Source organism: Osmerus mordax, chromosome 27, assembly GCF_038355195.1.
Source record: "Osmerus mordax isolate fOsmMor3 chromosome 27, fOsmMor3.pri, whole genome shotgun sequence".
In the NCBI taxonomy this organism is placed as follows: Eukaryota; Metazoa; Chordata; class Actinopteri; order Osmeriformes; family Osmeridae; genus Osmerus; species Osmerus mordax.
Window position 1 is genome coordinate 1713798 of NC_090076.1, and position 16046 is coordinate 1729843.

Below are 16046 nucleotides of genomic sequence, written 5' to 3' on the forward strand. Positions count from 1 at the left end.
AACTAGCCACCAAATTAAATTAGTGTGGGAGAGGACAGAAGACTGGCATCAAGTCAAGACCAGTCAAGGAAAATATACTGTGTAAGTTCAAACCTTTACTGGCTGCTGAGCATCACATTATGTTAGTATTGGATGAGCTGCACGACTCCCCCCCCCCTTTCATCATCTCTGTAGCTGATTAAATGGCTACTCCCCCTCCCCTCAAATAGCACATTGAGCATCTAGAATGGTGCTATATCGTTTGTATCATATTGTTGTTATTATTTATATCCTTATCCTTGTTAGGCTATTATGTTATTATTAATATTTATAATATTTGTATCATTTTCTACCATGGTCTGGGTGAATACTTGATTCTGATTGGTTGCAGGGATGTCACCGTTATCCGGTGATAATGTACACCTACTAAGTAGTTCCATCAGATATGTCTGTAGAAATATCAGAGTTGACTAACGTTGAAAAATCGTTAGAATTCCATTGCAAAACGCATGAACGGGGTTCGGGAACAGTTTGATTTTCCAGCTACGGCAGCTAGCTCTGTTACAGTAGTGGTGAAGGAATTGGCTAAGGCGAACGCTAGCAATTGGTTATGACAGATCAGAGTGGCTCTAGGCAGATCCAATAGTTTTAAACTTCAACAGAGTACCCGCCTAAAAGGAAGTCAACGCTTGTCAATGGAGCGAGCCCAGACTCTGGGTGTGTCTACTACCGAGCACTTACTTTCAGTGCTTAGGGCGCTTACACTGACAGAACCAGCAGAATTCAGGGCACTGAAAGTACCCAGATGGCGCACTGCAAACGGTCAAAAAATGCAGTGTACAACAATGGACACTACTCACCCTAAACGGGCGCCATCTTGGCTACGTAGCGGAAGAGGAGGAGCCCTTTCGGCAGCTTTTCATTTCATTTCTAAAATAATGGCGGACGAAATGACTCGCGAGCAGATTTGCGTCCGTCACTTCTGCCAAGTGGTTAACGTAAGTGTTCTATTTGAGACAGCACTAATCAGCGACGGAGTGCACTACAGATGTAAGTGCACTGTATTGCAGTGCACTGTATTGCAGTGTACTTCTTAAAGTGTTCGGTAATAGACACACCCTCTCTGTACACATGAAATGTACGAGAGTCTGGTTAGGACCAGAGCCATAGAAATGAGGCTACAGCCCATCACCACTCTGTTTAAATTGAACAGATAGTTTTTGATTCATATTTGCTGTTCTAGTGTCAGTTCTTAGAAATGGAGTCCTGCCAAACATGTCCGAAGCTGAAGTAGAGAAATCCATGCAAAATTGGCTCAGGCTCATGGTTGTTCTCTCACATATATCTTCTTATTATTATTGGGTGTGCTCACGCCTTCGGCGAGCACAACCATTGTTCTCTCACATATATCTTATTGGGTGTCCGTTGCCTTCGGCAAGGGCACAACCTTTGTTCTCTCACATATATTTCTTTATTTTTATAGTTTATTTTCCCACATCTAAGTCTCAGTCAATATTTGGACTACATAGACAACCTAGGTGTCAAAAGTTTCGTCTTGGTAGCGATTGAGTTGCTTGTATTTGTATTTACGTTCCGTTGCACGGTTTAAGTAGAAATTAAGTTTTTGTGGCAAAAAGTGAAGCTAACGGTGGCTAACTTGCTAGCCACAGTCACTGACGCTACTAACGTCACTAACGTCACGAAAACTCGCGTGACTATCTCTAGCAGAACATTAGTTTAGCAGCTCGTTAACTTCTGGGAGATGGCTAGGCTAACTGCTTTACTGCAAGGCAGCTGCAGAAACGCAAGCAAAGAGGTCTGGGTAATAACTATTTGCTCATTTTACTTTGTGATATGACACACAATTGTGATGTGTAGCGTACAATATAAGCTGATATTATTAAGGAAGTACATCTACTTTCGGAAAATGTAGTCTAGCGTCACTGTGTCCAATCCCGACCGGTTTTTAGCTAACATTCTGATAAAATGCCTATTCAAATATTGATAAAAATAATCGTATCACGTTTTCAGCTGATTTACTGATTTCACGTTAAGCTTTAACTTCTTACCTTTCGAGCTAAATGTTGTTAAAAAATTTAGAGTTAGCTTAGCCTTTACTAGAGCCGGTCAAAAACGCTGGCGCCGGTAAATTAGCCGTGCGCTACCCTTGTCCAAACCCGACCGCACTTCTAAACACTGGCCGCTGCTGTTTTTCTGGGGATATTAACTTGATCCAGGGTCACCAAACTGACCATCAATGCTGTCAACATATCCGGGGACGTAGTTATGTCCTCCACAATAAGATATCACGCTTCAACATCTCCAAACTACATGATAAAATCTCAATTTGACTGTATACCACCACCTGCTGGATGTTTTGTTGAACTCTTCTCAAAGTTTGCTAGCCCCCATCCCTTCCTCCCCTCGACTACAGATCATGTCACACATGATCGTGTATTTTCATTGGCAAGACAAAGTAGTGTTAAGCTAGCATTGAAATACACTCATATGCTAACCCATAGTAGCAGTACGATGACAACACAGACACACTTGTCAGAGTAAAGATCGTCGCCCGAGTGTCGCCGAGTGGTCTTTCGGCCAAAGTAAGTAAGTAAGTAAGTAAGACTTTATTTATATAGCACTTTTCATACAAGAATTGCAGTTCAAAGTGCTTTACATAAAATCAACAAAAACAATAATACAAGTGTTGATCTAAAACGTTTAACAAACAAAACTAGCCGCACTCTATCTGTGGTCTCTCGAATCCATCTTAGATCCGAGCTGCCACTTGCAGTTTATAATAAAGTAAACTTCCTATATTATTTAGACATGTAAACGTCCATATATGTTCATGAAATTTTACACGTAGATTGTTTGGTATGCCTAAAATAATACTACTTACACTTTGCTGGCGATAGCAAAAGAAAATGCTGGCAAAAAGACCGGAAACTGAGTGTCCAAACCCCGTTCGGGTTTGGACAATAGTAGTTTACAGCGGTCGGGATTGGACACAGTGACGTTACTATTTCACTGAAGCATTAGCATCATGACATTAGCCTCTGTTCCCCGGGCAACACATACTGCAGCGGTCTATGATGCATCTGTTTTCAATCATTAAAATAAACATTCCTCACAAATAATTTTTCGTTGTAGGATTTATTATGACATTAGATTACAAGTAAACGATTTGTGGGTGAAACTATCATTACCTGTGGTTTCAAACCAGTGTAGCTCACTGCAACGCTGTAGCCTACACGAGACACTACGGCAGTGAGTAGCTAACAAAAACATCTCCACAAATGTTTAGGAAGTCAAACGGCGACAGAACATGTTCGGCACTCCCCTTACTTAAATCAAAAGTCTATCTAACTAGCTACTAACCTGAACTTCATTGCCACAGCCTAAACTTTGTCAATCTGTTCATGAAAATAATTTATTTCAGCCTAAACCGTACAACGGAACGTTAAATCCAATTCCACCCGTCGCAATAGCTACCAAGACGAACACAGCAGTAGTCTAGTACTGTACTGTAGTAGTACAATTTACCGGGGCAGCTTCTCCACACAGGGCTATATCGCATTTTGCGTTGTTACTGACAATGATCGCTACCAGTTTTTATGAATGAGCGATTTTCCACTAAATAAATGTCAAGCTTATTTACGTTTTTGGGGGCATATTTTCAGTTAGCAGATGGTACTGTTTGAATCGCGATTCCATCTTCTACTGCCGGCTAACGTCGTAGAATAATCTTCAAAGGGGGTTCTTTATTAATGAATGAATGCAATATGAGTAGGCCAAACGCCTGAAAATATCACGAGAAGGGAAAAACTTAAAAGGACTTAAGTCATAGAGATTAGGTCAATTTTTACACCGGTCTGCCAAATTTATTCGTTTTGATTCAACTATGAGGCTGCCTCTTGCAGGGGAAATGAGAAGACATCTATTTCATTCTACCCTTCACTCGTATTTTGAGTTGTAAATGAGCAGCAAACAAAAAATGCTTTTAAATCTATGTAATCTTTATAAATAATAAGTATGCATTTTGATATAAAATATACTGAAATATCTGTTGTAAAAATTGTATTAAAAAACGGACCCCTGTGCAACCGATGCAAGCAAGCACACCCTACAATTTCCCCAGAAATTGTACCCTCTCTAGTTATTATTATTTTTGCCCCCCTAAGCAGGGGCGGATATAGACATTTTCACCTGGGGTGGCAAAGGGGTGGCAGGGAGGAGGTATTTGTGATGTGGCACATTCATTTATTATCAAATCAAATTTATTTGTATAGCCCTTTTTACACGCAAGCATGTCACAGAGGGCTTCACATACGCCCATAGAACTGCCCCTCAACCAACCTAAACCCTCAAGGAAGACAAGGAAAAACTCCCCCAAAAACTCTCAACAGGAGAAAAAATTGAAGAAACCTTGGGAGGAGCAATTCAGAGAGGGATCCCCTCCTCCAGAGACGGTTGGTGAGAGAGAGGAGCAGAACACAGGCTAAACATAGTCATACAGTGTCGATGGGTTTTGAAACACCAAAATCCATTGTTCAACTTTATAGATGTAGGACAGGACCGGGAGACTCGCGACCAGGTCCAGCGTTGGCCTACCGACGACCAGGCAGGTGCTGACAACTCAAACCCCCCACACCACAAGGGATGTGTGTGGGGGGGACAGAGAGAGGAGAGCAGGGATTAGAGAATGCCAGGAGCAGCTAACAGTTACAGTCATAATAGAATGAGATCCCCACCGGTCAAGTGTGGACTGGTGCAGCAATTTAACAGAGCAAAAAAGGGGAATTTGATGCAAACCCACACACCAAGACAGCGACAGCCCCCCTCGTTTGGAACATGAAATCTGTTCCAGGGGAAGAGAACTCTAAAATAAGTTATACTTATAGAATAAGGATGGAAACAACCCGTCCCCCGTTGCCTCCAACTAGTAACATACTTACCTTTAACAGTCTGGGTCCATTGTGACTCCTAAATTTTTTACCAGCTGGCTTTGAGAGACTTTGACGCCGTCTAGGTCTAAGGTCAGATTGGAAAAATTATTTCTATATTTTTTAGGACCGAAAATTTGAACCTCGGTTTTATCCGAATTTCATCCAAGCTCTCAACCTAGAAAAACATTTTTCCATAGCATGTGGAAATTCTCCAGACTCTATAGCCATATAGCTGAGTATCATCTGCATAACAGTGAAAATTTACCCCAGAGCATCTAATTATGTTTCCTAAAGGCAGCATATAGAGTGAAAATCAGACCTAGAACTGAACCCTGTGGTACTCCGTATTTTACAGTGGAGCTCCTGGATGAGCAGCCATCATAGTGGACATATTGTGATCTATCAGATAGATACGATCTAAACCACTGAAGTGACGTACCAGAAATCCCAACATAGTTCTCCATACGTTCCAAGAGAATCTCATGATCCACCGTGTCAAAAGCTGCACTTAGGTCTAGAAGAACCAGGACAGAGATAGAACCCGCGTCAGAGGCTAACAGTAGATCATTGACTACCTTGGCTAATGCAGTTATTATTTATATAACAGTGTCATATAGTTAGCTGTATTTACATACAGGGGCCTGTTTTCCTCAAATATCCATGACATAAGATAGCCTACACTGTAAACCCCAATTTGCTCACTCAACATAAAAAAATTGTGGAAACGGCTTGCACACAACATTTTTTGTTTAGTACAGTACGGTAAGATGAAATTCATGAGTACACCAGACATAACTGTGTCACATCAAACTTATCTGACTGGAAATATATGTCTGTGTAACACAACTTTTTATATCACAATTTGTGTTTTTTGAACATTTAATGCTACAGCATATTAACAGGGAATATATATGTTATATGACATAAATCTACTAGACACATTTGTAATTGTACCTGAAGTATTTATTTTTGGTTCTTTTAAACATATTTATTATGTTATCCTGTTGTCTGCATTAAGCATGAAAACATTGCCATACACTACAAAAAGAATTTATAGGTTGAAACTCACTAATCAAAAGAACCTCAAATACATTTTGGAATTGCTTTAAATGACACTCTACAATGTATCTTTATTTTAGCGTCCGACATGACAACTAAGGATTTTAGGGTCAAAATACAGGGATACAGATATAACAGTTTGTCATAAAGCTCTTGAAAAGATTTAGATTTACATTCTCACTGTTCAACATTCTCAAAGCAAAATAATTCGGTGGTTGCTGTTATGCAGTTCAGAAAAACGTTTAACAAATTTGTCCAAGTCCAGTGCTTTTGCACGTGATTTTTTTTAAAGTTTAAATGTTGAGAAGCTGCGCTCACACCCAGCACTACTGACTGGTAAAACCACAGCTATTTTGCATAAACGAAAAAGCTCACTGAACACCTCCTTGAACGGCTCTAAGAACTTGATGAATCCAATCAGATCAGCAGAATTGTCTTTCCCCTTTGCCATATTCTGTTCAATAACTCGTTTAGTTTGACGGAGCTCACTTTTCAGGTCTTGGAGATCAGATCCATATGCCTCTGCCAGTAACAAGTCCATTTCTTCTTTCAGGAAGTTGCTGCTTGATGGAGTTAGTGCCTGAATGCCAATCATTATGTTGCAGTTGGACTTAGAGAAATCAGAAGCAGAATGGGATTTATTCGCCATGAAAGTTTGCACAGACAAGGAATTTGCTTTGGCAGGAAGGTGCATACAATAAACATATACCTAAAATTTTAATATGTGGACTATCTATACTAAGGGTACATAAACTAGCAGTACTAAGTGGGATTAGAATATAATTAAATATACAATAAAATAAAATATAAGTTGCCGTAAATTACAATATAAAAATACAAAAATACAAATATTACAAAAAATACAAATGTACAAGATACCATTATTGTAATGCAGTGCAAAAAGCAGTGTGTTTTAAGCAAGAAGTCATTAGAGTCAGTGTGGTCCCTTGGCCTTGTTGAAGAGGCCAACAGCGGAAGGGAAGAAACTGTTTTTGTGGCGTGAGGTATTGGTCCTGATGGACCGCAGCCTTCTGCCGGAGGGGAGTGACTGAAACAGGGAGTGTCCAGGGTGGGAGGAACTTGTTTCTTCATCTCAACAAGTATGGCGTCAATGATGGGAAAGAACGTGTTTACTCGAAAGCTGTCTTTGCTGTTAGGTGGAGCTCGCTGTCCAAGTGTGGATGTGACAACACTATGTTGGAGTCTGCTTGTTGTCTGTTGGGACCTTTTTGGTTTGATGACTGTGGGAATATTGCAATTATCACACATTTCTATTACTGCATCCCACAGCTCATTGAAGTTTTCATCTGTATTGCGATACTCCTCAAACGTTTGTTTAATGGCTTCAATAAGATCTACTGCTTTTGTGAGGTCAAGGTTTGGTGACTGGAACATGTCAGATAATCCCTTTATATTAACAAGGACCTTTCTAAATACAACAAGTAGCCCTATGAAATTCAACTGAATTTGGGAGAGAAGCCCTCTTGCGAGAGGAGAGAAGCCCTCTTGGGAGAGAAGCCCTCTTCTAACAGCTGGCAATCTATCCATGAGGTTTCGACACGCAAAGAATCGGCAGGCCCATCTGGTGTCACTTAGTCTTGGAAGCTCCCTTGGTGCATCACTGAACATTTGTTTTTGTACATCAAGCCACTTTGTGTGGACATATGAGCCGGCGGACATAAATACATAAAGTTTCTCAAGCAAAGAGAAAAAGCATCCAGCTTCATGGACATTTTTAACACAGTCCACAATAACAAGGTTTAAACAATGGCCATTGCAGTGGACGTAGAATGCATACTTGGCCACTTCCTTAACTCTGGTTTGTACACCAGAGTGCTTGCCACTCATGACTGCTGCTCCATCATATTCTTGGCCGACAAGATTCTTTCTATATTGCAGTCCCCACTTTTACCTGGAACTTGAGAAAGCTCTCCTGTATTACACCATCATAATAGTATCTCAGGACAAAATATATCTGCTCTTTTTTTCACATCTTTGGATTAATCTGCTATAATAGAAAATTGCTCGCTGTCTTTTACATCTTTAATGATTTCTTCCCGCACCATTCCTGCTAAACATTCTAAGATCTAATTTGAATGTTTTTACTGGTGTACATTGCATTTCTGGGCCCCTGTGACAATCTACTTTTCACCAACGGATAATGTATACCTAAAAGTTCTAAGATCTCAACGAAATTCCCTGTTCTTTGAGCTTTCTGTTTCGTCATGTCCACGTTGTGCAATGTTCTGAGTGGCTGTGAGCAGCAAAACCTCAGCCAACGTTTTTATATAGTTTTGATTATTTATTACTTGTTGCTTATTTTCCTCACTCATCATTCCTAGGACAGATGTGTTGTTTTCAGACATTCTTTTGTGCTCACCCCATGCAACCATTGCATTCAAATGCATCTCTGATTTGGCATGTAAACTAAACCCACTGTCTTTAAAGATCCTGTAAAGTGGAATTGAAAACGAGTTTTAAGTTCACCACACCACAGAATAATGTGTTATTAACTACCCATCCAAATTTAAATGGGAAAAGAACACTGACAAGTATGTTAAATTAGGCTTTGAAATCGTGAGAAAATCAGCAGTCTTCTCTGCTTGAGACTGGGGGGGCGTGTCGCCTGAAGGAGCTGAAGCTCTGCCCCTCGCTGCCTACCTACGACCCTGATAATGGACGCTACGTCAAGCCGAAAAAATACGTATAGAATTAGAATTTATTTGTTCAATGAGTGAAACATACAGATGCATATAAATGAAATGTTCCCCTGAGCTGTAACAGTAAAAATTGACACCAGAGACAGCAGACAGTGAGCTCTTCAACTAGGCTACTTCTAACACATTAGCTACCATTTCACCAAAATACCATCATTCTACACCGAGTAGCCTAATATCAAGTTAGCGGTTTGCATTAACTCATAGCAGAGATACCTCTGGAAAAGTTATCTAGTATAATTATAACAAGCACACAGAACTGAGTGATGAACTGCTGGCGGCAGTGGATGGTCCAGGTGCGACCAGAGGATGAACGGCCGGGAGGGTGATGCTCGGTACGGCTCCGCGCTGCAAGAGAAGCCGTGTGTCCACGAACCCCGTCTGTCTCTGGTCCATGTTAAAACTATCCGCCGTGAAATGGTCACTGCAGATGCGGCTGTTGGAGTTTATCCGAAGCTTTCCATCAGCGTGGCTCTTCACAAAATCAATCCACCTATTTTTCCTTTCCTCATCAATAGGGAAATTAAATAGCGTTACAGCACAGCTGAAGTTTTTGCATCTAGGGAAGATGCAGTTGCGGGTGGAGGGAGACATCCTGAACCTGACTGGGGGAGTCAGGTGGCTGAGCGGTGAGGGAAGCGGGCTAGTAATCTGAAGGTTGTCAGTTCGATTCCCGGACGTGTCAAATGACGTTGTGTCCTTGGGCAAGGCACTTCACCCTACTTGCCTCGGGGGAATGTCCCTGTACTTACTGTAAGTCGCTCTGGATAAAAGCGTCTGCTAAATGACTAAATGTAAATGTAAGCTGGCTAGCTAGCTGATGTAGGCTACAATAACAGTAGAGCAGGAGGAGCCATTCAGTGATCTGACGTAGATGGGTCGAAATGACGACGGTAGATGGGTAACTTTTTGGCCCCACCCATTAAAACCTGATCTGAAAACGGAAGAGAAACTGTTCTACGGTCTAAAGGCCGAATTATACTTCTCCGACTCCGTGACAGACGGACGGAGTCGGACGGATTGGTTGAATTTATAGTACTCCGAAGGCTGTGGGTGCTGAAAACAATTCACCGCCAGAAAAATAGGTTGCGCAACGGTTTTTTGTAAGTCGTCGTCGAGTGTTTACTTACCTCAAGCCCCCACCCCTCGCCCCTCGGCTTGAAGCAACGGCCCCGGTGGATGTAGGTGGTATTGCATTTTGTGTTTGACTTCCGACTCTTCCGGTCGTTTTTATTCTATTAACTCCAGTCACCATTTACAAAACTATATCCCCAATAATTTTTGTTCGATTCTCGAACCTGGATCATACTACTAGCTTTTTCATAGAAGAATTTTTCCTGATTTTTGCTAAGTTTGAAACCAATCCGAAATGGGTAAACTAGCACCCCATTTATTTGCTTACGTCAATAAAAGTTGCCTGCAAATGTGCTCGCGGATACTAACAGGGCACGAGCACAAAAGTTCACATTGGCCGATAGCCGATTTACCTGGAGCTGAAAGAAATGGCTTGAGTTGCCTGCCCTGTTGTAGCAAGTTTAGCAAATGGTTGTCCCACATACATTAAATGTTGTTAATATAGTTTATTCCCGTTATTTTCAAATAGATTTGATTTTTCGTATAAACGTTCATGACATGATGGCAAATATTATATTATGTTAAGCGTGAGCATAGATTGTTGACATGTCTATCTGGAGCAAAGACGAAGATTAATAGTACTTTAACTGATAACCACAATAGGAAATGATATATATATTTAAATAATATTAGTCTTGCTTTCAGAAGCTTTTGTTAAACACACTCATTATTCTTTTTTTGATCGTGTCAAAGCCAAACTGCTTTTGTGGGACAATGAAGGTCCTCAGTGACTGTTTCACCCCCACTTATATCTGATTGAAACGTCTTGTATATAGTTCTGTTAATATGTCCCTTTCAAAGGCACGTTCAATAAAGTAGATAATATTTTAGACACACTTCTCAATTTATTACATTATTACCAAGTCTTGTTAGATCACGTTATATCCATTAATAGGCGTTTGGGTTAGGGTTAACCCTACAAAACCAATTGAACATATAAAACACAAGCCACATTTCTACACTGATGTTAAATTGAAGGCAGTGTGATTTTCGTGGCATTTCGTTTGAATATAAAGTTGACAGTAAGCTACGGTAAGTCTGCATTATGGAATATTTCTGTTACAAAAATAACTATTAAGCTTTCTTTGCCTGGCGAGAACAACGACAGAGCTAAGTGTTCATGTTAACAGTTTATGTAATCCGATACAATGCGTTGGAAATCATACTCAAATCACAAAGAAAAAAAACAACATATGTGATGAGTTCCATCTAGAATAGCCCTATATTTAGCCCTATAGCCTATTTCTAAAAAACAAGTGAAAGGAATACTATACAGTGACAGCATACATTTCCGTAAAGTTTGCATCATGTCTCTGATTCTTATCGGACTTGTACCCCATTCTGCCACTGCAATGCCTTAGCTCACACGCTCGTAACCATATAAATCTATGCTCGCGACTGGTTGTCGCAAAGTATGACGTGTACAGCTAGTTGCAAGTGTGCACGAGGTCTCAGAGCTAGGGAAAAAAAGAGCCACTGTTTAAAGCTAGACCGGAAGAGTCGGAAGTGGAAAGATGGCGCGGTCCAGTTTTGTACTCTCGCTTGCCTCACTGCGCCATTGAGCACTTTTCATAGAAATGAATGGGGACACCATCTTGGAAGACAAAAGTTGCTTCCTCTAGTTATATTAACTCTATGATTTACCTAGGTTATCGAGAAGTCGGAACAAATGTACAAATTAGCCGTTTCATCAATAAAATACGCACATTTTCAGCAACTACACTGCCCATTTCTCGTCACATTTTAATTCAGATGCTGATTTACATGTACTGTTTAGCTGAAATATGAATTGTTAAAACTTACAGCAATGGCGGTCAAAGGATTCTGTTCGTCCTGTTTATCCCGGCAACCCCGCCCCTGACGCAAGCGATTCTTAATACTGACCAATCACAGCCAAGGGGGTCTCCGTAGCTCTCCGTCGCCCTCCGAAATTACGACGGATAGTTAGAAAATTCAGGAGGTGCACGTCGAGCTCTCCGGGGCTCTCCGAGGGCTGACGGAGAGCTCGTAGAGGGCGTTCCACGGAGACGAGGGCGTTCCCATGTGTCCGTTTTTCGAAAAACGCAGAAGCATATTTTGGCCTTAAGCCCGCCCATCCGTTAACGGAGTCGTAGAAGCATACTGCGGCCTTTACACTCGACAGTGACACTGAGATCGAAAGCTAGCTAGTAGAGACTATATAACGATTGAAAACCAGGCTAAGAAACGTAAGGGGCTGAAAAATAAGAGACAAAAATACATCATCTTCACTAGACAACGTTTTACCAATTGAGCAACGCTCAAATAAAGGCCCAAGAATTTAGCTTGCGCGCTCGCATGAACTGTGAAACTCCCTAACTTGCATTACATCAAACACAGAATGTGGATGCATTGGCAGGGCAGCTGTGGTGGCGTATACGGGGGCCGGTTCTGGTGGGCCAGTCTGGATTAAAGTCCAGGGACTTTTAACCCTTTACTCCCAGTCCGTCCCTGCCTTCAACAAATTTTCCTTGTAGCTGGATGAGTCGACTGACATTAGTGGGCACGCACGCTCAGCTCCTGACAAATATTTGATTCGTAGATGGCGACAGCATTAGAGAAACTTTTTTATTTTGTAAATCAATGCCTGACAAAACAACAGGAGAAGAAAATATTGTGTGACAACAGAGTATCTTGAACAGGGGGGGTTGAATTGGAAGGACTGTCACAGTTTATGTACTGATGGGGTCGCTGCCATGACTGGGGGCCGCTGCCATGACGGGGAGTAGGCTACGATGGGCTTCATTAGCAGAGTCAGAGCGCAAACCCCACATGTGAAAGCCACTCACTGCTTTTTACATAGGGAGGCACTGGTAGCAAAGACGCTCCCGAAGGAACTCTGATGTACTGGACAGAGCAGTAGATATAGGCATAGTTAATTTCATCAAGGCACGCCCACTGAAGAGCCATCTATTTTCGATTTTATGCGAGGAAATGGGAGCGGAACATCAGAGCTTGTTATTACATACGGCCGTTCGATGGCTATCACGATGCAAGGTTTTGGCACGACTCTACGAACTGAGGGAAGAGTTAAAAACATTCCTCCACAACATTTTGAAACTTTTCTAAGGGTGCCATGACTGAAAAAAGGTTGGGAAACACTGTCTTAGAGATCCGAACTAAAATAATAAATGTAGTAGTTAAGAGGATATATCTATAACATTTGGTAAAATATAGTCACTTAACCCTTGTGCTGCCTTCGGGTCACATGACCCAAAGGTTCATAACGAACCATCTTTGTGTTTACCCAATTTTACCCAATACAAAAACAAATAACAATTATTTTCTTTTAACCTTTGCAATGTGGGGGGTCTGAGACAGCCCAATGGTTAAAAGAAAATGCTTCACTTTGTTTTTGTATGTGGTAAAGTTGTCGCAATACGACGGTGGGTCACAATGACTGATGGGTCAGAATGACCCGAAGATAACACAAGGGTTAACCCTTGTGCTGCCTTCGGGTTACATGACCCAAAGGTTCACAACGAACCATCGTTGTGTTTACCCAATTTTACCCAATACAAAAACAAATAGGATTTTCTTTTAACCTTCGCAATGTGGGGGGGCCGGGACAGCCTGACGGTTAAAAGAAAATTCCTCACTTATTTTTGTATGCGGTAAAGTTGTCGCAATACGACGGTGGGTCACAATGACTGATGTATCAGAATGACCCGAAGATAACACAAGGGTTAAGAGCACATGCTTAAATTGTCTATGTCTTTATGTTTATTATGCAGGTTGTCCGAACCCTGACCCCGACCACCTTGAATTTGCTCCTTCACAACACCTGAGTTAGTCGATCCAACCGCATCTGCTAAGAGAGCAGCAGATAAACATGGTTGGTACCATCGAGTAGTGAGAAAGAGACAGCTTTATTCTGTAGCTGGACCAGGACCAGAACCAGAGATTGTTCCTGACATAGAAGACAACCAGGAAGAATGACAACCAAGACAATGGGGGACAATGTCATCTGTGTGAAATGCAACAGCAAGAGGTACATAAGTTGCGTTTAGAGAGACTTACAAAGACAAGCTGTCAAAATTGTCCATCTCTTCAGAACATTTAATTGTCACAGAGAATGATGCAGCTAGTCAAATTATTTGGATTTTAAACTTAATTGCACTGCTTATTTCAGAAATAAAGGTTATCTCCAAGGAGAATCAACTTCTTTTAACTTTGATGAAGCTCCGACACAGACTTTGCCATTTAGACCTTTGTTTCCGGTTCAGTGTGTCCTCTGCATGTATTTCAAATGTTATCAACAAAGTCATACCTGTCCTTGCAAAGGGTCTCCAATTTTTTTATCTCCTGGCCATCTGCAGAGGTTCTTCGGACAAACATGCCACAGAAGTTCAAGAAGAGGTTTAAGAAATGCGTAGTTATCATTGACTGCCATTCAATCTCAGGGTTAGAGACCAGACTTGGTCAAATTATAAACACTATAATAATCTTAAGGATCTAATGGGTATCACGCCCTATGGCTCAACATCATTTATTTCCAAAATGTGGGGAGGGAGGATATCAGATAAAGAGATCAGTGGTAAGTCTGGCTTTTACATGAAGATTAATCCAGGCGGATAGAGGCAGATAGAGGTTTTCTGTCAATCTGGCAAGACTTGATGCCACACTGGTCATGCCTCCATTCTTGAAGGGGAGAAAGCAGCTACCTCGGTGTGATGTTGAGAGGGTCCGCCAACTTTCAGCATTGCGTATTCATGTGGAGCGAGCTATTGAACGGATCAAGATCTTTAGAATCCTGAAAAACACGCTCCCTCTTGGATTATTTTATTTATTATTGTATTCATCTTATTGTTATAAGTAGGGATGCACCGATACCACTTTTTTTCAAACCGATACGAGTATTTTTATTTGTGTACTTGCCGATACCGAGTACCGATACAGATACTTCTTAGATTTGGTCTCCATGAAAGTGCAATTAATTTTGAGGCAGATTTTATTTTATCCTCTGCAGATTATGTCAAGCCTATAGTACAAAATTAACAGAAGCCTATCCCAAGCCAAAAATTTACTCAGCTTTCTGGTTTTGACAACAAAAAAAGCCTTTAAAGAGACAATGTCATCACATTAGACAAAATGCTATAACCAGATAAAGGCAATTCAATTTGCTGCATGGTTAACAACACGGTCTACTTAACAAAGTGAACAGAACTATTACTGTATTAGCACATTAGCACATGTACATTACATTTCAGTTACAAAAGGATCAAAAGAGTCTCCTGCTCAAGTACACAAACAATCTATACTTAACCTATGTGGCACTATTAGTCTTTCTCTCTACCTCTCTCTCTCTTTGTGTGTCAAATGACTATCACACAATGTTGCCACCTCTGAACTAGGCTATGCATTTTGGGGGAAAGTGAGTGGCAGATTTTTTTGGATGAACAGAATCATCTCTGCATTATCAGGTGTTAGCCTGTTTCTGCCTTCATTCACAATATGTGATACTGAGCTAAACAGCCGTTCGCTCTCAACACTACTGCACGGTGCTGATGGGTATCTGCATGCCATTTTGGCCAGAGAAGGCAACCGCGCTTTGTTAACCTCCCAGTATTGCAGTGGTTTGACCTCACGGGCCATTGGGGCCTCCCCAAGGTATGTCTCTCATTGTGCAGTAACCCCTACAGCAGCTGGGGTTAGTGCTACTGATGCTTGCTCATTTGCAATTTCATCAGATATGCAGTCTAAACTGCTGCTGGCCTGGTCCCTGCGTGGTTTTCTGGTAGGTGGTTGGCTGTGATCTTCTTGCTGGTCCTCTTCTGCAGTCAGCCTCTGCAGCTCGATCAACAGCATCTCCTTGGCACTTGCAGCAGGTTTGGTGTTAGAGAAAAACACACTTTTATATCTAAAACAGACATTTAGGGTCATTGTGTGGCCATTTAGGAATTCCACCAAAAAATCCCAGCCAAGAAGCAACTTGCATGGAATCCTAGCGTTCACTGCTCTGTACGCGCACACACACACACGCATACGTAGGCCTACCTTGGATCGAGGAGAGTTGCTAGGCTGTAGAGCGGGTTTCCTTCCACATCGCAAAATCGCTTCATGACAGCAGCAGACAAGGTCCCCTTCATAGTTTTGATGCCATGGTCCTCCTCTGTCTCTCTAGACAGAAATCTCCGCAGCACAGTAATCGCGGGAATTAGGTCTGCTGCCATAGCATCCGAAGAGCTGA

The 16046-nt window shown here is 41.5% G+C and overlaps 1 protein-coding gene across 1 annotated transcript in view; it reads left to right on the top strand.

The window, feature by feature from the left end:
* lrrc39 (leucine rich repeat containing 39) overlaps window positions 1-13973 on the top strand; it is an 85579-nt gene extending 71606 nt beyond the window's left edge. Inside the window, exon 8 of the mRNA XM_067230691.1 lies at window positions 13591-13973. Coding sequence (XP_067086792.1) covers window positions 13591-13606 — 16 coding nt within the window. The 3' untranslated portion in view covers window positions 13607-13973. The remainder of the gene's footprint in view (window positions 1-13590) is intronic.
* Window positions 13974-16046: the final 2073 nt, after the last annotated feature.